Raw genomic sequence first — 27,695 nt, forward strand, 5'->3', positions numbered from 1 at the left:
AAATAAGCGAAATTCTATCATTTTTTCGAAAATTATGCGGGACTCCTACACTAATATAACACAAACTAAACTAACCTAACGTAACCTAAACTGGCCTAACCTAACTTAAACTAACCAACCCTACCCTAAACTAACCGAAAGTGAACAGAAATTACCAAAATTGTAACATTTTTTAGAGAAAAAAACTGGACCCCTTCTGCTAAACATAGGCCGATTTGTAAAGTTTACAGGAGAAATATCTAATGTTATTGGAAAAGTGGAATGTATAAGTAATCGAAATGGGTATTGAATACATAAAACGCTAACCAACTTTGATTGGTGTCCAGTAAAAAGCACGAGTGCTATCTAACCGAGTAAGGGCAGGAGCGCAGAAGGATGGCCTTAGTAGTAGAGAGGGAGTGCGTCCGTGGAAAGCCGGCGCGTCAGTGATGGTGGGTGTATGCATAAACGACATTTTTTACAACAGTTTATTATAAGTTTGTCACTACCGGCTCCGGAGTCGTTAATTCGTGTGTTTGACACTATCTCGAAGCGTGGAAAAGTGATTTTCAGTTATGAATGTGCAACATAGCAAAACTTCTAAGCAAAACATGTTGTCTTCTGGTTAAAGAAAAACTTATTTTATGAGGAGATTGAGAATAAGTATGTCATGATATGGACTAGCGTGGGCAGCAAACAAATTTGCAGGGTTTTTATTTTATTTTATTTATTTATTTATTTATTTATTTATTGTTATTGATCTATTGACCAACATTGATATGTTGAAATTGGTTCTTTCCTCTTTTGAAAATCCAGGGAGTTAAGAAGATATGTTGGTTTCAGCATGGTAGAGCACCTCCTCATTATGCCACTTCAGTTCGAGATTATCTCAGTGAGGTAGGCCTATGACTAGGACGCTGGAGTGACTACTGATCGTGTTTATTGCTCACTCTTCTTGACTGACCATCTCGAAGCCCGGACTTACCGACCTGTGGCAGTTCGCTCTGGGGAGTCATCAAGAATATTATTGCAGCACAGCGTTGTGCTGCATTTGATGAATTGAAAGTAGTTATGAGACTTGCTATTCAGACGGGTTATTGCAGCAATGCTGAGAAGAATGTCCAAAGAACCTGGAGACGTATTATTTTGTGTTTGGATCACGATGGAGTCCATACTGATGTGTTAGACATTTAGACATTAAAGCAGCAAGTGTCCATTACACGTAAAACTCCATTATTAGTGTGTATATCTATAGTTCTATGTTTGCATAATTTGAATAGCCTATTTGATTCTTGAAGTGGAAAAGGGACTTTCTGCCCACCCTGTATTTAGGAAGCTCTACTTATTATTGTTAACTGCTATGTGGCATAATTTTCTGCTTTTCCTCCGGAGCCAGAATCCTTTGAAGGTGGTGTCTTCTTTTGTCCATCGCGTTAAAATGTATACGCAAAAACTTTTTCAGTGTGAAGAATAAATATTGTGCGAAAATTAGGTTCATCACTCTGACTACTTGCTCGTAATCATGTTACATGTGAATTTAGGGTCTTAATTTTTCCGTTGTCGTCCGCGACAGAATGTATGTGCTAATACTCAATGGTTTAAAACTTCGAAACCGCTTAGATAACAAACACGAAAGCTTGCAGTCTTAGTTTTTTTTTTTTTTTTTTTTTTTTTTCGTCCTCCTTCGCCAACGTTCCAAAATTTTTATAACTAAAAATTTGGTGACTAAAGATCCAAGAGTGTTCAAAAAGAATATGAACACTCTTATTTCACCGTTACTGTTTGAAGTTTTACTCATGTAAACTGAAGTAAAAGCTAGTTGCTTACAGTTCTTCGTAAAGGACGACCATTGTAACTTGAGTTCGGTGTATAGAGTGTTCCAATTCGATTCTTCCGTTTGGACATAGTAGAGCTAAATGTGAATTTTTGGTCCTCTTTACCGCGGCCTCAAGTCCGTTTGTTGCCAGTTGTATATTACGTACCACTTTGATAAAGGAATTTTTTTGCTTAGAATGAATGACCTTCACTATCACCTCCCAAAGGGATGCGATTTCATCCTAGGATAGGCCCGCTTATATATTTCACATTTGTTTTCATGGAGATGTTTTCCTTATGTGAGCAACTCGATTCCCTTGCCCTTTGAAGTTTTACTCATGTAAACTGAAACAAAATTTACAGTTTTTTCTTACAGTATAATGCTTACGATTCCGCGTAAAGGATGACCATTGTCACTTGAGTTATTTGTGGAGACTGTACACTTTTATCATGCACAGTTACTGTGCTGATCAGTGCTGCCACGCCGTAGAAGGCGTAGAATGTCACCAAACTCAGTGTGGGACGTATTTATCTCAGTGTTCAGAGAACAGCCAATGAAGCTGACAGCTTTCTGTGTCACCATATTCTGGAGACACTTTTGCCATTTTCTATACAGGTCGTAGAGTTTCACAAAATTATTATTTATTTATTTATTTATTTTTTTAACTCTGAGAAAATTAAACACTAAATTCTAACACAAAAATTGGAATGCAGATTATGTTCCGTAAGAGCTTTCAAAGTTTAACAAGGTAAAAGAGAACCAAATTAGTCTTGAAACTTCTCTGGCTTTGTATTTATTTATTGATTAGGGAGTTTGGTTATACATTCACCCTATCTGTCCGTTCAAGAGACAAAGTCTGTCTGTATGTCCTTCCGTCTTGGAGACGAAAAATATACATCCACCCTGTCCGACCGTTCAAGAGACAAAGTATGTCCGTATATCCTTCCGTCTTGGAGACGAAAAATATACATCCACTCTGTCCGACCGTTCAAGAGACAAAGTCTGTCCGTATGTCCTTCCGTCTGGGAGACGAAAAATATACATCCACCCTGTCCGACCGTTCAAGAGACAAAGTATGTCCGTATATCCTTCCGTCTTGGAGACGAAAAATATACATCCACTCTGTCCGACCGTTCAAGAGACAAAGTATGTCCGTATATCCTTCCGTCTGGGAGACGAAAAACATTAAGAGGTATTAGATGGATCACCATCAATTTTGGAATAAATCTTCCATATTGTGAACACATGTATTGAAACATGTAGAAGATCAAGAGTTAGAAATGAAGTTCGCTGATCCAAGTGCTATTCAAATCGGAAGTGCTAGAAATCAACCATTTCCGGTTTTAACGTTGATTACGATAGAACAAACACGGTCATGGATAGCAAGAACCTGTTTCCTGCAGTGAAACAAGCGATCTCCATCCGTAACTCTTGTACTAAAACCAGAAGTAACAGAAATCCATACAACAGTGTGTCTATTTGTCACGAAAGTCAGGGAAGTGATGAAGAATTCACGAAATCAGAAAACGATCATGAAAGTCAAGAAATGTAGCTTTTGGGTCACGAATTTATTTTATCTGTATAAATATAAGTGCAGACCGGAAAATTTTGTTCTATAAAACGTCAAAGTTTACTACCAAAAATGTCCTATGATCGGCTTTAGACGCTACCAAATCGCCACCAAAGTATGCTTCTATCGCATGTATGAAAATTCGGATTATTCGCACCCAAATTCGTACTTGAGAATGTTACAAAATTTTATGGTTTGGTAAAGAAAAGGTCACGAAATATCATTTTGAAATTTTAATAGACACCCTGTACAGCTTCCGGTCTCAAAATTCATCTACACAGAGCGAAAATGATAAGAAATAGCGAGAATAAGCGGTATTTTGGAATTGATTTAGGGTTGTAAGAGTAGGTATTGTATTTTCTCTTAGAACTTGATAAAGACCGGAAGTGGCAGAAATCAATTTCTTCCAGTTTTAACGTTAATCGCTATAGATTAAAAACAGAACCGGCTCTACCATATGTGGAACACGTGCATTTGCACGGGATAGCAAAATCTGTCATGTTATATTATTTAAAGTAAATATTTCTTGTTGGAAACAAACTTCATGATGATGGTACTTAAAATTACTAAGCGCATCTTCTATTTAAACACTACATTTATGAATTATGTTTAGGTCACATTAGTTTAAGGTCACATGGACAGTCCTGAAACATAGGGCCAGCATTAATTGCTTGATTGATGTCAAATACTAGAACTCAATTCTCAAACAATAGCGAGCACCTGTTCCATTTAGTTAGTTATCGCAGTTTAGATATGAAAACTAGTCTTGTGTTTATCACAAACATGTTTCTTATCATTGAAGGTAGAAAGATTTTTTTTTTTTTTTTTTGTTAATTTAACAGATGTAGAAGGAAAATCAAGTTAAAAGAGCTAATCGCACTGGAATTGCAAACTGATATATTGAGATTTGAAGCTCGATATTGAATTCTGTAAAAAGAATTATCATTTTTCCTCTGCAGGCGTGTCTACTTTAGCTTTCACTAACATAATAGATTATTATTTAACAGGGTGTCTTATCAGTCACGAAAGTCATGAAGAAGTCACGAAATCAGAAAACGTTCATGAAAGTCAAGAAAAAGTCACGAAATTTAGCGATTTTTTTTATCTGTACAGACTGAAAATATTTGTTCCATAAAATGTCAAAATTTACTACGGTACCAAAAATGTCTATGATCGGCTTTAGACGCTACCAAACCGCAAGCAAAACACGCTTCTAACGCATGCATGAAAATTTGGCGTAATTCCAAACTCGTTCTAAAGAATGCTACGAAATTTTATGACTTGGTAAACAAAAGGTCACGAAAAGGTCATGAAATTTCATTTTGGAATTTTAGTAGACACCCTGCTTAAAGAAAAAACGGACACAACGAGATTGTATTTGTAGTCTTTAGCCTTTCTGAGCGCGATTGTCCTTTCCCTCCCTTTCGTTATTCATGATGAGGTAGCATACTTAAAATCGTCAGTCTTGAGATTTGTCCTTTCTGGAGAAAGGGGGCGGCAAATGAGGTCATTGCCTGGGATGGTAAAATGCATAGGATTGGCCCTGAGTAAAAACAGTGACAGATAACGAGAAGGAATTTTGAACAATCAATTAACCGTCCCATAAATCTATTATATCTTCAGTCTAATCCCTGTACTAAAACCGGAAGTGGTGGAAATCTATTATATCTTCAGTCTAATCTCTGTACTAAAACCGGAAGTGGTAGAAATCTACTACATCCGGTTTCAATATTAATTGAGAAAATATGTCATAGAAACCAAACTCCTTCACGTGGTGTGCACGAGACACAGCTACTTGTTTATTGTAAAATGAGTTTCTGTTGCTTCTGTAAGTTTCGGACATAAGGCAGATGGAAGGATACATTGACGTGCCGGTGGGAAGATTGGTTAATGGCCTCATTTGGGAACTGTTTTCTGGTTGCGAAGGAAAGAAGCTGAGCCTTTAAGTCTCTAAAATTCTTCATGAGGAAAACATCTCTATTATACCTTCATAAACCGATCTTAGCGTATCAATAAGATTAAATCTCTCGTTTGATATTCACCTAAATCGAATTGTAAATGAGGCTTACAAAAATCTCGGATTTATAATGAGACTTGGAAGTGAATGCAAGAACACTAATGTTCTTAAAATTTGATATGCTGCATATGTACGTACCAAATTAGAATACGCGTCCATAGTATGGAATCCTAGTGCGTAAAAAATATGCACACCAATTAGAAACAATCAATCAAAATTGGTGCGCTATTTAATATATAAATAATATATAAAGACACGGGGATCTATCCTTGATACGAATAATATCTTGAACTCTTACCAAGCTATTTAATGTATTCTCTTGAAGCAAGAAGAGCTAATTTCCTTCTGTGTTTTCTACTTAAACTTATACATAATGAGATAGATTCCCCAATGTTATTGTCCGAAATGTCCCTTCATGTTCCCTTTGTGGTGGACAAACACCGTGCTCGTGGGTTTTCTCGGGGTTCTCCCGTTTCCTCCCACTTTCTTCATTCCACCATTTCACTCATCTCTCATCATCACCGTCTCCTTTAGCCTAACCGGCATAACCGTGGGACGTAAAACTTAAAGATTTCATTTCATTTCAATGTCCCTTCATGTTCCGAACAGGAAAATGCGCTCACGGCTACAAACATTTCACGAACCACCATAGCATACTAATGCATTAACTACATCCCTTACTAGGAGAATGTGTACAATATACAATAGTGTTCAGATAAAATGCCCCATAATAGATATATTTGATGTACACTCATGTCCAAAATGATTGTCGCATATCTATAACTATCTTCTTGTAAGGATATAATTTGATAATAATTTTGCAGGGGTACTTTTAATACTGATACTATGTGTATAATCGAGAAATGTATATTTGTGGTAAATTTCATAGGAAAAGAATTATAAATACGAAAATTAGAATGAGTAAAACAAAATGTTGCTAAATCGACAAGACAGTTTTATTTTCCTTGAATTGTTCTTATGTACCGCTCTTTTGACATGAAATTTGCCACATACATGTCTTTGCCGATTATTAACATATTAACATTATAAGAAATACCGGCCGAATTCGTTATCAAATTATATTCCTACAGCAACATATTTATAGACATGCGACAATAATTTTGGACATGAGTGTATATATAAAAAAATACTTTGACTACATAGTTTAGAAATATTTTTTACTTTCAGTTTATCATGTAGAACAAATATTTTGTAATGTAATCATTTATGTATGCTGCAGAACACTGTCAATGAGTATACACCTGTTGTGTTCAATATACAATAAACAAATTTGGAATCCACCTGAAGCAAAGTATGCTGAACGTATTGGCAGAAACATATCCTGATTGACTAATTATAACTGCAAGATTCTTTTCACGCTCAATTATTGATTTTTTTCATTATTATTACCATAAAATAATACGTACATATTTGCTTTGTTTTGTAGTTTGCTACCCAAAATCAACAATCCTCCGAAGGACTTAGATGGAAACGAAATGCCGAGAAGTTTGCGAAAGCTGCTGAAAGCAAAAAATATGGTGGCGGAAGGTAAAATCCGTCTGAAGAAGAGAAAACGACAAAAATTCAAGAAGCATCATCTCTTTTATTCTGAGGATGTCACCTACCAAGATAACAGAACACTTCCTGGGATGACGAGACCTGTGAGGCCGTATCCTATATTTGTTCAACAAGAAGGTGAAACCTTGCGGGAATTTCAGCGACGGGTCCACTTATTAACTCAGGCAAGTTTGTCGCATAAAACACAATTCTGTTTTTTACTTGTTTAACATTAGAAATTAACGCATGTTAATGATAATTACTTAAACTTACTTTAGCGCTTTTTCCGGTACATTTTATTTATTGTTTCTTACAATTTTTAATTTCCAACAGCGAGAATAGGCAAGATTGCAAATCCTATTCAACTGAAAACAGAACTTTCATTGTGCCTAGCAAACAACAATAATAGAGTAGGTCGACTTGTTTCCTTCGCATTGGATCAACTTCGGTTAGAAACAAAAGAAAGGTAAAACCATTAATTATATTATATACATGAAACAACTCGTGTGTGTTTATCCAGGTTTGAGTTTTCAGTTACATTTTATTTAAAGGTTATATATATATATACATTTTTTTCTGGAACATTTTTCTCGGTATTCAGTATTCATAGAGTGGGCTTATAGCAGCTTAATGTGCGAGTACTCAGAGCTTAATTTTTGGAGAAGATAAAAAGAGTTATGCTTTCCCTTACTGCGGAGAATGTATTGAATTAAATTGATTAGCTCCCATTAAAACGTATTGTCAGAGTGCTAATCTTTAGTTAGTAATTGGTATGTACTAGTGCTCCCTTAGCTATTTAGCTTCAAAGCACTGACGTGACGTCTACCATATTGAGTAATGTACGACGAGCTGCTGAAAAATTCGTAGCCCAACCCAGGAGTGCGCGTGGAATGATGAAATTTGAGTTATTCTACATACTCCCCGGAGGTTCAATATATTTCCTTGTACAGTGCTCCAGTTTTTGCAGACCACTTTAAAAATTCTGGAGACTTCCTCGTATCATTGTTCGTAGCCCTACCCTTATCAGATCTAAAATGGCGTCCTTTCAAATGTTGAGTTTGGGAAATAAGTACCAGTAATAGTTAGACCGAACCTAAATCTGGAGAATAAGGAGGGTGATCTAGACATTGAAATCCTAGATCATGCAATAGTAGTCATGTTTGCAGTGCCTGATGGACTGGTGCATTCTCCTGAAGGAACAGAATTCCTTTCTTTTCATTTTGCGCGGCGTTCCACTGCACTTTGAATTTTTCTTTCAATGTTGTGAGTAATGTAGAGTTTCTGCATTAAATATCTGACCCTTGGGGAGGTAATCTATGAGTATGACTCCATTCTTATCCCAGAAGAATGTTGTAAACTCTTTCTCAGTCTACTGTCTTTTGAACTTCTTGGGACGAGGGGAAAATGAGTGCTACCACTCCATTGACTGTTGTTTTGTTTCAGGATTGTAGTAGTACAACAATATTTTGTCCATGGTTACTATTCGTGACAGAAATTGATAGGCATTACGGTCAAAGTGAGATATGACTACCCTTGATGCCGTAACTCTTTCACTCTTTTAATTTCCTGACAAATTTTTGGAAACCTATTATGCCGAGAGCTTCCGCATGCCCAGGTCATTATGAATCATGTTACCGATGTGTTTCAGGGAAATCCCCACAATCTCTACCACATATTTTGCTGAAATTATGCAAATTTCAAGAATAATGACGTGAATTTCATCCACGATTTCGGGGACACTCATTGCTTTTGGCCATCCTGTACGTAAAGCATCATCTGTTGAGAAATCGAGACGTTTAAACTGTATCACTCACTTCTTCACCACTGTATATAACGGAGGAAAGTCCTGTAGTGTTTCACTGATTTCGTAATGAATTTACTTCCGTGACTTTCCTTGGGGGGAAAAAAGTGTTATGACGGCTGTGTTTTCGATGTTCGTGATATTCGCTAGTTCGGCACACATAATCACTTCAGAGACCTGAAAAACACAATAACAGTTTTATTATTAATGTGAAAATTTGAATTTTTACATATGAAGATATGGGGGGAAAATCATTATTTTTTTTTAAAAAAAAATCATTTTTGTGGATTTTTTAAAAGTTTAAGTCGATTTTTTAAAATTTAAATCAAATTTTTCTCCTTGTATAATACAAGTCGCAAACTAAATAAAAAAACATGAGGAATTAGTATTAAATGTTAATTATGCCATTTAAGTGAAAGTATTGGGGTTGAATTTGGAATTAATTCCCCATTGTTAACTTATTGCAATCCCAAATAATGTTTCTTAAGCATTAAAGAAAAAGTACAGCAATGTTTATCAACATAGCACTTTTTTTTTCCACAAAAGTTTCTGATATTTGGCAGGGGCATATTTTTTAAAAATCCGGAACTAGCTTCTGGCACGAAATACATATAAAATACATAAATTTCGCCTGGTTATAAAATCTTAATTAAAAAAAAAAAAGTTCCGGAGAGGGGATCGCACCCCTCTGAATACGCCTCTGTTATCTGGGAACAAACAAACAGATGCCCACATGAAAGAATTTTCGTCTCAGATGTCGATGGTAATTTCCCCGTTGGAATAGTTAACGATTTATAAACCCTATGTTACGAAGAAAAGAAAGCAGGATTCCCCCGTTACCCGTTCAAAACAGGATTTTCCCTAATCATCCTCTGCATGACACTCGATTTCATACTGTGCTCTACATATGTTTGCGTCTCATAGTATTATGATTATTATCTTCCATAATCGAAATAACAGAACAGAAACGGGATTTTACTTATTTTCACTTTAAATTAATTTATTTCGGAATTTGATTTAAATCAGCGATTTTTATTTAAAAAATCAAGTGATTTAAATCAATCTACCCTGGGAGATGTGTTTCTCAAAATTGCACAGGTTCATCGTTCTACCTACACTTTTTGTGGGTTAGGCTACGAGTTTTTCAGCAGCCCCTCGTATATATATATATTACTACGTATGATATAGACAAATGTGTTACTCATGGGTAGCGATTAGGGGGGGCAGTTGCCCCCCCCCTTACTTTTCTGAAGTGGCGCCCTAATTTATATAATTTCATTTGGAAATGTAAACAGAGTGTCCACACAATTTGGAGAAAAGATCTCTGACTTTTCCCTGACTTTGAATGACGAAAGTTCTAGATTTCCCTGACCCCTGAATAACTTTAAAATATAGAAAAAAGAAAAAAACCTCAGCCTGCACACTCCCCATAATTGCCCTTGTTCTCTTCCGCTTCTGTTTCTTTCTTTTTTCAATTTTCTTTCCAAAGGAACGTAAATTTACAAACATATGCATTAGGCATACATATTACACAAAATGCAAAGTTACAAATGAAAGTGGGCAGTATACAGAGTACTTAAGATATGAAAAAGTACGCATTATATGCTTACACATTATAATACCAATTACACAGCATTATAATATTGCCTATAGTAATAAACAGTTCATACATGATTTTACTGATTATTTAAAAACACACACACACATTATGTAACACGTACTTTTGCTGATGCAGTTGTTAAATGCAACCCATTTAGAAATGTATTTTTATACTTTCTCGCATAGTTTTCTTCTCATTGATCTGAATATCCTTGTCTTCGCAAGTTAATTTTCTTTTCTTCTTCTAGCTCCTTTAGTTGTTGCTGAATTTTCCGTTTCTCTCTCTTCTTGTCTGCAGCATTTATTTCTCTTTCTCCCCCCCCCCCCCCCAATATACCTGATATTGTCTCATTGAACTTCTCATTGAATTTATCATACCTCTTGTAATTATTAATCCTGATGGTCCACCTATTCTCATCACAGAATTATATATGATCCGTTGAGCCACCAGAGATTCTTGTAAGTTGTCAACAATGAGAATTTTATTTATTGTGAAACCACTTTCAAAAAATGCGTTTCCATGAAAGAAGATAAAACACAATTTCATAACTGACCATAAGTCAACGAAGTTCTTCCCATTTCCTGAGACTAAGTAAAAAACTCAAGTCCAATACCATCTCTGTCATTGGCTATCAATTCATTCGAGTGTTCCTTAAATTATTCAGTCTGAGATTTCACTGTGAGCTGGAGATACTATTTCTTCGCGTTCTCAGCCACTTGTCCAGATATCCTCTTGGCACCATGCTATTCTTCTAGAACAGCGTCTAGCCTTTTGAGCAAATATGCCAGGATGCAGTTAGATATGTGTTTTTCGCAGAAAATTAGTTTCAACAACTATATCAGAGAACACTGCCTCACTCAATATCATCATTGAGAACACTACATTTTGCATCCAGTAACAGTAAAGAAATTAACCCTATTTCATAAATTCAGTAATTGAACAATTGACCTAAATCGATTTTTTCCTGACTTTCCCTGACCAATCTGCCATTTCTCTGACTTGACCTGGTACATTTTTACTTCCCTGACTTTTCCCTGACTTTCACTTTTTTCCGGAATATGAACACCCTGGTAAAGGTTTTGTATGTATTACTATTTCATAGAAAAAATGGTGCCATATGATATTTGCCATTGCGTGAGTACGCATTGGATATTTGTCTTCCCGTGGAGTTAAGAAAGCTACAGGAATTGCGTTTTAATTGCAATCCAAAGTAATTAATATTGCAATTGCATATTTCCTTAAATGTCATAGCATACGCTTGCAGTACTTAATGTATTTCATTTTCTAAGAGTAAAAACATTCATTTAATGGCATGTGTGGAATTAAAAGTATAAGTTGTTCATTAACTCCCAGTTTCAATATAACTTCTGCAAAGCGTCATTATTCATTACTATGATTAATATTAACCCTTCTATTTATTTGTTTTACAAATTTATTAAATAATCTGATCACACAATTTTCCAGACAGAATTTTAAGATATTCATGAGCAAGGAATCAAATCTCTTTTTACACTTTTGTTGTTTAAGAGTATAAAGGGCTAGGTACCTATCTGTATTGCTCTTACGAATTTACTTAATAAAACAGGAATACGATATACGGCATTTTAAGTGAAAAAAGACAGTATCCTATTAGTTATGCAACCATTGTTAGAAACAACCAGGAAATCTAACATTGATATACAATTGTTAAGATCATGTCTTGCCCCCCACTTTTAAGGTCCAACCGCCGCCACTGGTTTAACTTGTGGCAAAAGCCATTCAATATATGTTCAGGCTATCAAAAGTTGCATTAAAAATACTTCATGTGCAGACGTTACTTATTTGTTAGTTACAAATTTTACTTGAAATAAGTTTAATTTATAATTATGTAATATGAAAATAACAACTAAGTACATGTTGTACTGTAATAAGTTAAACATAATCCCAAAATGTTTCTGCCCCTCCTTTGCCTCCCCCCCCCCGTCCCTAAGTAATTAAAGCTAGTGTCGTCACTGGCGGTAGAACAAATTCAATTGTTAGGTTTATTATAAGAAAACTTAATAAACAGGACTAATGTTAATAGTTTTGGTTACTTTGTTGGAACTCAGAACCTCATGCACCGAAGGCACGCGCACAAGCCTGCCTGCCTGCCTATCTATCTATCTCTCTCTCTCTCTCTCTATATATATATATATATATATAAATGAAAGTGACTGTATTTGCGACTTCGTACCGCGTGAACCACCCGACCGATCTCCATCAGATATTCAACATAGATGAGGTTCAGGACTGGGATGGATTTTGTCATTTCACATTTACGGTACAACGAAGGAAAGAGATAGGGGGGGAGGGGTAGATATATCAAAGTGATCAGAAATAACCGATATTAGTGCCGAATCCATAGTTTTCGGGGTCACTGAGATGAACGGTGACACTTCCAATACCGTTAAAATCCAAGTTCAGCCCCGCAATTTGGGAGAGGGGAAGATATATAAAAAATGATCGAAAATGACCGATTTAGTATCGAATCCATAGTTTTCGGGGTCGCTGAGGTGGACAGTGACACTTCCGATGTCATTTCAATCCAAATTCAGCCCACGATAGTAATATTTAATTTTCATTTATATAGATTACTTTTCATTAAATATTTTGTTTGTATCGATTTGGGAGCGCTTCAGCAATAGTAAAAAGTGACTGACTAACGGAATATTTTACTAATTTTCTTATTTTAACCCAAAGAAGCGGGAACTGACGCTAGTTGTTAATAATACCGAAAGTTCAACACTTTCCTAAGCATCCAATTAACAATTCAGTCACAAACGTTTCAGCGATAATTTTCGCCATCACCATTTTTTTATTATTTTTTTATTTATTTATTTATTTTTATTTATTTATTTATTTATTTATTTATTTATTTATTTTTTTAGAAATCTTTCGTTGCTCGAAAAACTACATTTTTAATCATTCTTCTTTGTAGAAGTAATAATTATGGGTTAGTGGAGGATTCCTCTTGAGTTTTCTTGCCTTATACCATGTGTTGTCTTCCATATCTGTAGAGTTGAAATGAATAAATATCGATATATTATTGGCGAATATGTAACTGTTCTCACTGCTTATGAAACCTGGACATCGATGAAAAATCAATTGATATATCGAAAACGATCGACTGTTGAATAACTCATACATTTTCCATATTGTGGAAAAATATATTGAAAGTCAGTTTCCACCTAAGTTGACTAATTGTTCTTCTACGCACACAAACTTATCTCTCCTCTTACGTGTGTTTTAAAAATGCATTCCATTATTTCATTAAGTAAGGATTATTGTTGTTCAAAAACTGGTGAGGGGGAACGGTAGTACAGTGGTAGAGTGCTTACTTGTGGTGCGTGAGGTCCCGGGTTTGATCCCGGCCAAGTAAGTTTATCGGATAACATCGTGGCAGTGAGTTTTCTTTGGGTAGTCTTTATTTCCTCCCAAATTTTCATTCCACCGATTCTTCCATTATCATTTACTTACCTTAATCATCTGTCTCCCTTAGCCTAAAGGATGTAAACGTGGAACGTTAAACTAAAAGATTTCATTTCATTTTAAAAACTGGTTAAATGAAAACCACCAATGATGATGGCAAGTTAATGGGCTGAAACTGTTTAGGAAACTATTCTATCACGCCTTGTTTCCATATTGTTGATCCGTTGAAATACAACAACATTCTGAGCAATGCTAATGCAGGGTGTCTATCGGTCATGAAAGTCATGAAAAAGTCACGAAATCAGGAAATGGTCATGAAAGTCAAGAAATTTAGCTTTCGGGTCACGATTTTTTTTCTTTCTTTTAATCTGTACAAATATAAGTACAGACTGGAAAATTTTGTTCTATAAAACGTCAGAAATCATCATCAAAAATGTCTATGGTCGGCTTTAGACGCTACCAAATCGCAAGCAAAGGATGCTTCTATCGCATGCATGAAAATTCGGGCTAATTCACACCCAAATTCGCACTTGAGAATGTTACGAAATTTTATGGTTTGGTAAAGAAATGGTCACGAAAAAGTCACGAAATTTCATTCTGAAATTTTAGTAGACACCCTGTAATGCTATGCGATAATATATAATATATATATATATAAACTCAATCGCGTAACAGTTTCAACATAGTAACTGTGTCTTCATCAGACTTCCACTCCTTCTAGCTACTTGGGAGTTGATCATCTCTTATATACTTCTCGGGATATTAACTTTTAATTATGCTCCTTCCCTTCATTACAAAATAACACTTGTGTCATTCTCTTCCACCTATACAGCTGTGCACTTTTACAATTCAAAATATACGTTTTTGCTGGATACATTCTTGTGCTCTAATTATCATTTATATATTCCCTTATTTGTTCTGTTTCTTCCTTTTCCTCTCTTCTTTAAGTAGAATCTTCTCCCATTCTTTAGTTAACGCGAATCTTGCATTCCACTTCATCACCTTGTCTCCTGCCTTCATAATTTCCCTGGCTTCTTTCCATTTTCTCAGCAATGTCCTGTTCTCTGCTTCTATGACCTCTGTTATTTTTTAATGAAGGGGAAGAGCCTAATTAAAAATTGATCTCCGGGAAGTATATAAGTGACCAACTCTCAAGTAGCTAGAAGGAGTTGAAGTCTGATGAAAACGCTGTTATTGTGATGAAATTATGTGTTTCACATATATTATTATCACATAGCCTTGCTCAGTGTGTTGTTGTGTTTGTTTAGAAAAATACAGCAAGAAGCAGTAACTGATAAGTTGAACTAATTTATCTATTTTAACTACTGAAGAAACTAAAGTGACAGGATCGTAACTATTAAATAAAATTCAGGAATGCATGTAAATACTGAGTAGTGCCGAAATTTTCAATAGAAACCGCAACCTTCGTCAGCAGCTTATTTATTTATATAAACATAAACACACACTGACGTTTCAGTCACATCTCATGGCTTACATTCTACAACTATAATGTCTTTATGTAATCTGTGTATTTATGTACATAAATAATGTGCTGAAGAAAGTGAAGCTTCCATTGAAAAGGACCTATCCGGTTTGCCATAAGGACCAGACTGTGTCACATGATCAGATCAAAAGTCTCGTTGCGTGCTAAATCTAGCCTGGCGATTCCAAATCCAGATGTGAGATATTTCAAGTATTGTAACCTTCGCGTTTGACGCCATGGGTAATTCGCAGAAGATGCATATTCTTTTGATTTTACTCAAACAACTTCACTTTTGACAGTGATCTATCCATATTTTTCTTACATGGTATACATCGTTTTTAAGCTCTTAATTAAGTATTTGCCGTAAGCTTTCAATTAGCTATCTTCTTATTTTTGTTTTTGAGGTCTGCATTTGTGTGTGCATGTAGTCCAAGGACATAAGTTAATACACAAAAATGTACAAACCTGTAGATGCTACCAAAGACCTGAAAAAATCGTAAAGTTGGGGAATTATCCCAATTTAGCATATTTCACTGGCCAATATCTCCAATAGGCCTGGATGGAAAAATCTGAAATTGGGAATAGTTAGTCGTTTAGTATACCATAACACACAACAAATTGCGTTTTGTGTTTTTGAGCAAAAGAGGGTCACAGTATTAAGTAATGACGTCATACTCTAGTAGGTGTTTTGGGGGCCGCGGTGGCTCAATGGTAGAGCGTTCACCTCTGGTGCTTGGGGTCCCGGGTTCGATCCCAGCCCCCGCCAAGTGAACTTTGTGGTGGACAAACACCGTGTGCGTGGGTTTTCTCGGGGATCTCCCGTTTCCTCCCACTTTATTCATTCCACCATTTCATTCATTACTCATCATCACCTTCTCCCTTAGCCTAACCGGCATAACCGTGGGACGTAAAACTCAAAGATTTCATTTTCTAGTAGGTGTTTTGTTCATAAAATCTTTTTTGGACATTGAAAACATGTTTGGGAAGACGAAACAACTTACGTAGAGGTCTGAATTTGTGAGTGCATGTATCAGGGGTCATAAGTTAATACACAAAAATTTACATACCTGTAGCTGCTCCTAAAGGCCTGGGGAAAAAATCGTAAAGTTGGGGAATTATATCAATTTAGCACATTTCACTGTCCAATATCTCCAATGGACCTGGATAGAAAAATCTGAAATTTTGGGAATAGTTAGTCCTTTAGTATACCATAACACACAACAAAGCGCGTTTTGTGTTTTTGAGCAGAAGGGGGTCAAAGTACTAAGTAATGATGTTATACTCTAGGAGGCGTTTTGTTCATAAAATCTTCTGGAAATTTGTCAGTGTTTACAGGGACTAAGTGTTCACTGGCTTGAGAATGTAGATCAAAAGAAAGAACAGCAGTCTCCTGCATGAGTTGACAGTTAAAACAAGAATAAACATGATTGAGTATCATTGATACAGCAAGCAGCAAGTGCAAGGAATACTTACGGACTTTTTTTTTTTTTTTTTTTTTTTTTGTAAAGGGTGCATTTTGACTTTCCTCGCCTTCTACTGATAGCGGCATTCTTCACCAGTGCTGCTATGGGTCTGGTAAGACAGTGTCACAACAGGAGAAAAGAAACGAGCTTGAGAGCCTTGATTGGACTAACCATTCATCCTACTTTATTTTACTTCACAACAACAAATTTCCAGTAGATTTTATGAACAAAACAGCTCCTAGAGTATGATGTCATTACTTAATACTTTGACTCCCTTCTGCTCAGAAACACAAAACGCGCTTTGTTGTGTGTTATGGTATACTAAACTACTAACTGCTACCAAAATATCAGATTTTTTTATCCAGACTCATTGGAGATATTGAACAGTGAAATATGCTAAATTGGCATAATTCCCCAACTTTACGATTTTTTTTAGACCTTTGGGAGCAGCTACAGTTCTGTAAATTTTTGTGTATTAACTTATGTCCCCGGATTACATGCACACACAAATGCAGACCTCGATGTCAGTTGTTTCCTCTTCCCAAACATGTTTTCAATGTCTAAAAATGTTGCTACAGTAGGCCCTGATTTCACCACTTTCAAATGGTTTTAGGCAAAAATGTTAAGAGATCAAAGTTTTAGCTCTGGAGACGTCCAGCAATTTTCAGTTTGTTAGGACAAATCGATGCTGAGATATTCAAAATAACATAAACGCCTAAAATCGAAAAAAACGCAAAATGGCGGTAGCCGTTTCGTCGCCATGGGATGTTGTAAAAAATAATTAATTGTAGTTTTGAAGTACCCTGATATAGGATAAACATTCATGAAAAAATTAGATTTTTTTGAAAAGGTCGAGCGGCAATTTTTCTTTTTTCTCGATCACTTTGCATGGATTGACTCACATGCTAAATCTAGAACATTGAAGAAAACATGTAATGGCCATCTTCTTTTTGTCATTTGGTTGATTGCATCAAGATCATATTTCGTGTAATTATAATAGATGACTGTATCTGGTTTTCTCTTTCCATCTGTTGAAACTGACACAGAGTTATGCATTGAACTCAAGGCAACAACACTTTTCTCGCACTTACACTTGTATACTGTTAATGTTTCTTTCCGATTCAAGCACACTTTGGGAAGTTCTCTTCTATTTAGACACATAGTACGAACTAAGATGAAAGATTCTTTTTCTTTTCCAAAGATTCGCGCAACTTTCTACTTATAAAGAAGTTGTCGCAAGTAACATTCAGTTTTCTGTTCAGAAAAGGATCCATCAGCTTCAGAACAATATATTCGCCTAACTGTAGTTGCCGACGTCGTTCTTGGTCCTTTCCCAGGTAGGGAATGCCATTTTGTACATAGTTTGATTTTACATCTGCAAGTAGCCAAAATTTGATTAAAAGTTCGTCAGGATTGTTAGCCATATATTGTATGAATTTGCATCCCAACTTAGTAGGGAATAACTGCTCATCGACACAAGCACTTTTATGGGGTTTATAGTGCCTGATCCAGTTCTCAATAAAGAAGAGTTCTACACAGAAGATGCCTGGAAACTTGTCCGCTTTTAGCCTTGAAGATCTACTGCTCTTTTCATAGTCTTTCGATAAAACACTGGGTCATAGCTTTCGTTCCATAGTTCCTTTACGGGTATACTTGTAACTTCTGTAGCTGAACGAAACATCATTATTGCTAGAAATTATTCGAGTGCTGCAATTGAAAGCTGCCAAAGGGAACCTTGATGCTATAAGCTTCAGTAACGGTGCATTTTAGGCTGTTTCTCCATTGTTTTGTCTATAAACAAGCGAAAACCACTAACAAAATTACCTTCTTCAATACCATGTAACGCGTAAGATGACAAACCAGGTTCCTGACGGATGTTGTATGAGGCAGCATGCCCAGCATTGTTCTGTCTGTTCACTTAACTGCAACATATCCCATCAGGTGCTATGAAGCTACTTGATTGATTACCTCTAGTATTTTCTGTATCTGTTTCTTCACTTTTATCCAAAGAAGTGGTTTCAGACACTGCATTCTCACTACTACTGCTATCTTCATCGGAGAAATCTCCCTCTTGTTCTTCCATGCCGGATTCTTTTTCATTCAAATCTTGAAGAGTATGTAGTATTTCATCAGGTCTTGTGTTGCTTCTGTAATTATACGTATGTACCTTTATTTCTACAGATAGCAGTATTACGAACGAGATACGAATATTGTTGAAGAAAAAATCATTCAAAATAGTACTGTGCTTTCCGTGCATACAGAAACGGAAAGCAGAAATTAAGTATATATTATTATAACAAAGTCGTTTGAAAAATAATGCAAAATATTTCAACATTTATTAAGTCTAATAGAAGCATTGCCACCTGGCGAACAAACAATAAAATTATCCACATCAACAACAAATATACATTTTCAAATAAGGCAGTCAAATTGACGGTCTGATCCTTCTAGGGGTATACAGCAAAAACATATATTTATTTCAAATACATACACATCATTTATATGCTATATCAAACCTCTCTTTAAAATAATAAAAGTCATAAAGTTTGGTTGCGTAACTCAAATAAATATATGAAATAAAGAAAATTGTTTTAAGTGATGCCGTCAAAATGACTACTTGGTCATTGTAGTGTTAAATTAGAAAATACAGCGATATAATGACAGTTTGTAGTTCTGTACAGGTCTGGAAAAAAAATAAATAAATATAAATGTTTACTTATCGTGTCACTATCCATCAGCCACACTGATTCACATGCCGGAACCCAATGTTCTTTTGGGGCGTCACATTTTCACTACATTGAATTTAAAATAAATAATAAAAATAAACGTTAATACTAATAATGTCTTTATTTGAAATAGAGAATATCAGTTTATTTTGAATATGTGTATTAGGGTAGAACGACGAAAGTAACTATGAAATCATCATGGGTTTATTTTGTAGAATGAGCTTTGTGACAAAAAGGTAAAGAATATATTTTCACAGTTAAAAGTCAAGTCTCTGTTTAGATAGTATATTGTGATGGTCACTTATAATATTCGTTCTACGAATGAGGTTTAAAAAGTTACAAATATTTTTGTTTGGAGACCATGTGAAATATACTCGCGGGCCGCCATTTGGCCTTCATTGAGCTAGACGATTCCGAAATACAAGCAATCTGCACAAAAGCTATGTATTTGACAGATATGTTTCGTGATATTACCAACTATGTAGCACTTTATATAGAACTGAAAACATTAAATCTCTTCACTCGGTCATTATTGAGGTGATTTAATTATTGAAGGACTAACTAACTCTGTGATTTGTTTTCTCCATTTCCCAGGAAGTAATTCGAGAAGCTCAATTGGAAGATGAGTTAGATGTCGAAATCCAACGAGACCCATTAACAGGCGAAGTGCTGGACATAACGAAGAGGGAAAAAGACGAGGTAGACAAAATGGTGGAAGAAGAAAAGAATAAGAGGAAAAAATCCCGAAAGAACGACGAAATGAGGAGAAAGCTTCGAGAAGAGAAGAAAGAGAAGGAGAGAATGAAGAAATTGCAAAAGTTGGAGAAGCGACGGGATGACTTTGAACACTTGAAAGACAACGTTAGATTTGGAGAAGTTGTGCATCAGCCACCGACGTTGACTGCAAAACCTAAGAAAGCTTCCAGGGAACAGGGGAACAAAGTAAGTATAAAATTGGGTTCACACTGGCCTTGAAAGTCAGGGAAATGTTTCAAAGAATAGAGAAAGTCCGGAAACTCTGCTTTACTTCATGCAGAGTCAGATTTTTTCTTTCTTTGCTGCCTACAGTAGATATAAAGAACATCTAAAAGAGTCAAAACAGAAAGACGAAAAGAAAAGGGCTGGGAAAAGAAGAAGTTTGATGAACACCGAGATGTAGTAAAATTTCAATCCTTGAAAGAATAATAAATTAAATAAAAAATTTAACTGGTATAGAAGAAGAAAAATAAGCTAGGTAGGTTTTTGGCTGTTGGATAATCAAAGAAATAGGCTAAATTGTAATATATAACTTGTTTGTGTTTATGAATTATAATATACAGAGTGGCGCCGAGCCTACCGACACATTTCAAAGTTGAATATTGCGCAGGCGTAATAACATATTGGCTGGCGGGGTGGGAACCAAAAAAGGAAAGAGTGCCACGTTATATGGTCAGTCAGTTGCAATGGAGCATCAGAGCACAGAACATCGTGTTACCTCAGTTCGTAGTTATTACGAAACTACGTCTCTGCCAAAGCTTCGAAACTTGAACATTAGTCGACATGGTAAGGTCCCGTCTCGGAATGCCATATTGGCTGGTTGAAGAAGCTGAAAGAGACAGGTAGTGTGTTAGATATGAAACATGGAACTCCAAGAAAAATACGAACTCCTGGAGTGGAGAACGTGGAGAAAATATTAAAGCTTGGTCTAAAAAAAACTGCGAAACTTGAATGTTGGTCGACATGGTAAGGTCCCGTCTCTGAATACCATATTGGCTTGGTTGAAGCAGCTTAAAGAGACTGGTAGTGTGTTAGATATGAAACTTGGAGCTCCAAGAACAGTACGAACTTCTGGAGTGCAGAATGTGGAAGAGAACATTAAAGCTTGGTATTTAAAAAAAAAAAAAAAAAAAAAAAAAAAAAACGTTGCACTTCTGGCACAGACTTAGTTTTGTAATAACTACGAACTGAGATAACACGATGTTCTGTGTTCCAGTGCAAGATGTAAGATGCTTTTAGAAAAAGTGCACCGATTACCTCATTAACGGAAGAAACAGTCGATACTACAGCTGTTTTGCACTGACCCACGTCTCTGTTATACACCTTGCATAAATATTGAAAATATTGGTGGGGAGCACTCATGCGATTTTGCGCGACTAAGTGCACATCTTTAAAGTATGTGTTGGTGGCTGCTACCACTGCTTACTCCTGACAAAACCATATTCGTGTGTTGCTACTGGACCCACATATTTTATATCCGTGTTCTCACCCCTTGTCGTTATTTTATATGCACAGAGCCGTAGCTAAGGGGGGGCCAGCGGGGCGCCCGCCCCGGGCGCTGATAGCAAGGGGGCGCCGAACGAACAAGGAGAAAGAAAAAGTGGTGTTGGACATGATTAAAGATGAGTCGCCCCCCAGAAAGTATTAGTGCCCTATTGGATCAATATTGCTGTCGGTTATCATTGAAATACGTAGATTTCTTAAAACTTTTCTTGCTCGCTTCGCTCGCAATCCAAGAGTTTGAATAAGTCACAACAAGTTTTTACTTATTACTTAAAGAGTTATTATAGATGATTTCTTAATGACATGTGGTATACAAGGCGCCGAGTAATGACTTATAGTGTACGCAGGAACATTTACAAAATCCGAAACGAGCAAAGTCGTGTTCGGTGTTTTGACAGTGATGAGGTTGCTCAGTTCGAAACGTTTTTCTACCCAATCGGATTAATCACGAAACACAGTGGGGCCAAAGCACTGAATTCTTGACAAAAATAAGAATTCGCAATATGAAGCAGAACACTGAAAGAAAACCAATTAGTTCAGTCAGTGTGTGCAGTTGCTACAATAATATTATTTCGACATTATTTAATCAAAAACATAGAGTTTTACATCATAAAAGGAAATATTCCTTATATTCGCGCCTAAATTATATAACATATTATATGATTGGCATAAAGAAATGCATTGGCAATATGCTTTGATTTGCCAATTTATGATTGGCTTACATTCTTACACATGAAAGGAAAAAGTGTACTTATTTATTTTACAACTGAAGAGTAATAAAATTGAAGAAACGTTCTTGCTCCTCAAAATTATTTCAAAGTTGTGGAGGATTCGTTATGACAATGAGGATGCAAGGACGCTTCAATGCATAAAAATTATCTCATTACAAGTTCTCGATATGAATATATTATCAGATATATTAAATATATGATTTACAAACATCAGTAACCTGTTCAGGTTGTTTCATATATTGCATCGTGCATTACGTGAGCTCATTTCAGGGCTTGATTGGAACACTTCTGTGCACGCGTCACAGAAAATAAAAAATAAAATAAAATAAAATAAATAAATAAAATAATAAATAAAAATACTGAATTGATCAACACCATTTTCAATATGGTTCTACCTTATGGTCCATAGATTGTTTAGCAAACATTGGCGTTTCAAAATGTCGCCACCATTAATCAAATATGTTTGACTAAAGTTTAGTTCTGTTGGTGAATGCCAGAGAAATATGACTAGATGTTGGAATCAAGATGGGTCCTGGGGACGAAGCCCCAAGGCCTGGGGGCAAAATTACCAGAATCGACCTATATTCAAGCTTGTCACTGCGTACATGTGGAACACACGTGTAATAACCTAACACTTATTCTCACATTCATCCCAAATCAATTCAAAAGCAGCATTGCATCCAGAAGGCGGTTTTCCTCAAACATTTTCATGCGCAATTTTTCCACAAAGTGCAAATATGTGCAGGTTTACTCTTTGCATACAGTAAGAACAATGTTTTCGCTACGGGCATATTAAAAACTCACAGACATATTATGCCATATTTTCTACTAAAATGCCATTCTATCGTTTGACCATAGTTTATATGCTTTCAGTACCACGGCATTTTCCAAATATGATATTAAGTAGGGGATTATCATAGGAATATGATAATGATATTAGCATCATTCCAAATATGATTATTGACTACGCACCACATCAACATTCTAAATATATGATATAAAACGATACATACATGTCGGTTGTGTCACCATGTTTACCAGTCACTGAATATCTACACGTAATGGAGGAATAGTCGCATTCAAAATCAATTTCCTATTTTCTGTCACTAAGCAGCGCCTCTTCGACTTCGGCGGATAACCAAATTTACACGTCCCATGAGTTCATTGTAAACTGCTATCACTTCTTTTCCTGCACACTATCTTATGTGTACACTATTAAGGTTTCATTACAACAAATTATATCGAGTCAATCTTTTACTTCATTCTTCGAGTTTTTGCTAAGAATTGCCTAGTTTGGTTCCATTGTGCGACGGTGAGAATGAAGGTATGAAAGTGAGAAGAGTGAAGAGACACATTCAAACTGCTATTTGCGCGGGAATATTTAAAAAAAAAAGGTAAACGAGGGGAACAATAACATTTTCGAACTTCAATAGAATAGGGGCTTAAGGGATCAGAACTTAGCCCAACGAAGTTCGACTTTTGCCGACACTTATCACTACCAATGATTTATTTTTAAATTTCGTTGACATATCAAATGCTTTCAATTTGGAGGAATTTATTAGGGTCATTTTTTCATCAACTTTTTGTATCGCCAGCATATTATTTTGTGCATACGTGTCTAGTTGTGTGATGTTTTTATCTATCTACGTACATACAAAACATAAGTATACACACTCTTTATATATGTACGTGTTAGTGTATTTTAATATGTTAATTAATAATAAGTATCTTAAATTCGGAACTTTCATTCATTAAGAAATTAAGTAATTACTATAATTTCAGACATATGTAGTAGCCAAAGTATATTTTGGATTTTAAGTACAAAAATTGAACATATTGTTCACCACCATCGATCAATACTTAGAAATTCACAAAGAAGGCTCCTTCTGAATTTCCCTTACATTTTACAAAATATTTCTTACCGTAAAAAGATCGAAATTAAAATGCTATTGATGTGGTCACAGAGAATAAAATTTAAAATTTTACATTTATTACTGGAAATTAATACTGTCACCCATTTCGAACAATTTAAAAGCACATAGTTTTTAATGTATTAAAATTTCATTTCTTATCGATAGTATGAAACGTTGTAAATAGTAGTAACTCTTCATAACTGTTCTCCTAGTGAATCTGTATACAACCAAAGATAGTTTTGTCAAGTTTAACAAAAAGTCCAAAATAAGACTCTTCTTGAAAAAGGATACATAATGATCGTTTTTGGTTTCTGCAATGGTCTTCCAAGAAGATTAATAAAAATTCAGTGTACCATAACAACAAAAGCTGCTTTTCTGAAATATATATATATATATATATATATATATATATATATATATATATATATATATATATATTATTGATAAGGTGAGTGTAAGGGGCGCCGAATTCTACTTCGCCCCGGGCGCCGAAATCTCTAGCTACGGCTCTGTATATGCACAAGACAAGACTGAAGGTTGCGCGTCTAGTGGAACTGAATGCAAACTACGAGCTCAAATAACTCGATCTTAAGCTCTTGAGAGAACGATAACAACATATTAACACGTTTTCCTTAACTAAAATAATTTCCATTCTCTGTTACACTCGTATATTGTGTCTGAATAAATATAATTTTGCTGCGATTAAGGAGTTAATTCAAACATGAACATGTTGCTCACTTCATACGTATTTCCTCACAGTACAATATATGTGCATACTATAACTAGTATAATATATAAAGATAATCAAGAAAGTTTTGTCGCTTTTTGTGGAGGACTGTGTTCCATTGGCCCTCAAACCGTGAGGAACGGGAATGGAGAAAAGGCGAAGATCAGTTGTTAGTGTGAATATATCCAACAGATTACCTGCTTGTGGTAGTTCAGTTACACCATGAACGTGCGTAAGGATAGAGTGAGCATGGGAACTCGACAGAGCATCATAAGGGCGTGTATGCTGTACGAGTTCAAACTGAGGCCAAATGCCGCTGCAGCGGGGCGGAAGATATGCCAAACCTTTGGTGAGGCGCCATAACTACGCAGACAGTGCAGCGGTGCTGTAACAAGTGTAAGGACGGTTACGAAACACTCGGAAGACACACCACGTGCCGCACACATGTACAAAATGAAGATCTTCAGCAGACATTGAGGCAAACAGTAGCCAGATATATGAGGAACTGGGACTACAATCCAGTGTGAGTGGAAGGACAATTCAGCAGCACCTTCATCGACTTGGGAAGCACTAAAAGTTGGGTCGATGGGTATCACATGATTTCACTCCGAGCCAGAAGCCAACGCGAGCAGACACATGTGTTTCTTTGCTGTCTCATCGGAGGAGTGGACAGGGTGTTGAGTGTTCGTATTAGAAGTGGGTCTTGTACGAAGCTCCACCTCTCCGTCATCATTGGTTAGCATCCCATGAACCGGTTCCAAAACAGCCGAAATCAGCACTGCAGCAGAAAAGCCCCGCGTGTGTATTTGGTGGACCGCTCGCGCCATTGTGCATCGGGAACTGCTACCAGTTGTTCAGAGCATCAATCCAACTGTGTACTGTCAACAGTTGAGCCGTGTTAAAAAAAATTAAAAACTCTGGAGCCAGCACTTCTGAATCGCAAAGGGCCCCTCGTGTTAAAGGACAACGCTAAGCTCCACGTGCCTAGGATGACCCGGGACATCATTCTACACCTTGGATGGGAAATACTATTGCATCCGCCATACTCAGCCCGGACATTACACCGTACGATTATCACCTGTTCCATTCGTTGGACAATCACCTTAGGGAACGTCAGTTCAAATCCCTAGTAAAGGTACAAAATGCACTTGATACCTTCTTCGCTTCACGGCCCACCAAGTTCTAAGGCGATGGAATCCATGGCCTTCCAGAACGTTGGCAGATGCTCGTCGATGCTTGTGGGGACTATTTTTGATCTTCCAGGTACGTCTTAGATGACATATCGATGTTCGAAGGTAATGGGTAAAAAAGCGACAGAACTTTCTTGGGTACCTATAAAATGAGAGTAGAAATAAAGTGTTCTAATAACCATAACGGCTTAGCACAAATGCTAGGATTTGAACTTAAGTTGAAGCTAGTTTTCATCAGTATGAATACAGAACTCAAAATATCTTAATCAAATATACATAATAAAATACAAAATTCTTTAGATTATTCTCATACTTTCTAAAATTTATATTTCCACTTGTATTTTTCCTTAAATACTGCTTCTACAGTCATTTCCCACGCTAAAAGTTTCATCGATTCTACTGCAAACGACGCTCTATGCGCAAGATTTTGGACGAAGAATCCCAGCATGTTAGGGTCGCACGCATTCGCTTCTTTTGGTCAGTTTTTACAATAGGCAAGTCGGAAGCGGTGGAGGCGCTGGAATTCATTGATGTAGGCTGAGAAATTTTTGTTCGCGTTCTATTCCAGTGGCCGTATTCTTCTTGGAATAGTTTCGTACGCGTCTCTCAGGAGAGACTGGATAAGTTCATTTTGTTGGTTGTGATTGTATTTTAAATGATAAATTGGTAATAGCAATAATACCCATATTTATTAAGCACCACACCTTATGCTTTTATTGGTTCGCTGTTAGATCCTATCCTTTGCAGATCTAGACAGGATTGCTTTACCCTTTTTCTCAGATCTTGTTTCATTACAGTCTCTCTTCTATTTGGCCTACTCAATAGCTGAAGATAGTGTCTTGAACTGTTCTAGGTATTTCTGTTTAATTCATACGTAGGGATATGCTTTAATTTCTAAGTATAGAAAAATATGAAATATTTTTATCTTTATTAAAAAAGTTTTTTTATTTTTTGTTTATAGCCAGGAAATAGAAGTTTACTTCTGAAACAGTTGTTGCCCACGAAGCAGGTGAAACCGTCAGTGAAGTTCCCCAGCCACAAAACAGGAGGAAAGGTAGACCTAAAGTCAAAACGGAAGACCCTTCCTGCAGCTGAGCGGAGACAACTGGAGCTGGAGAGATCCAAAGTTGTTGCAGCATATCGGTTATTGAAAGCGCAAAAAGTATTGACTAATAATTCTCAGGACAGTGTTGTATCACTTTAGTAAAGTTCGAAATGGTTGTTTATTGTGTACATATGCGTCTGAATTATTTGAATGTGTGAGTTATATTATTGTGCTGCAGTTACTTTCGAAAGTTATTGGTGTAGCTCCTTTAAGTGTCCCCAAACTTTTATGTATATGAACTGACACTAAGTTATATATTACAGACTCTAGCAGAATAAATATATTTTGTAGTACACTCGTTGTCAAAGTTA

The 27,695-nt window shown here is 36.1% G+C and overlaps 1 protein-coding gene across 1 annotated transcript in view; it reads left to right on the forward strand.

The window, feature by feature from the left end:
• Positions 1–27,679, forward strand: part of LOC145664966 (coiled-coil domain-containing protein 137-like) — a gene marked incomplete in the record, with an annotated part of 31,376 nt that extends 3,697 nt beyond the window's left edge. The window contains 3 exon segments of the mRNA XM_081732119.1: positions 6,830–7,128; positions 20,058–20,401; positions 27,241–27,679. Coding sequence (XP_081588245.1) covers positions 6,830–7,128; positions 20,058–20,401; positions 27,241–27,483 — 886 coding nt within the window.
• Between the last annotated feature and the right edge of the window lie 16 nt (positions 27,680–27,695).

Source organism: Thermobia domestica, chromosome 11, assembly GCF_964235325.1.
Source record: "Thermobia domestica chromosome 11, izTheDome1.hap1.1, whole genome shotgun sequence".
NCBI classification, from domain to species: Eukaryota; Metazoa; Arthropoda; class Insecta; order Zygentoma; family Lepismatidae; genus Thermobia; species Thermobia domestica.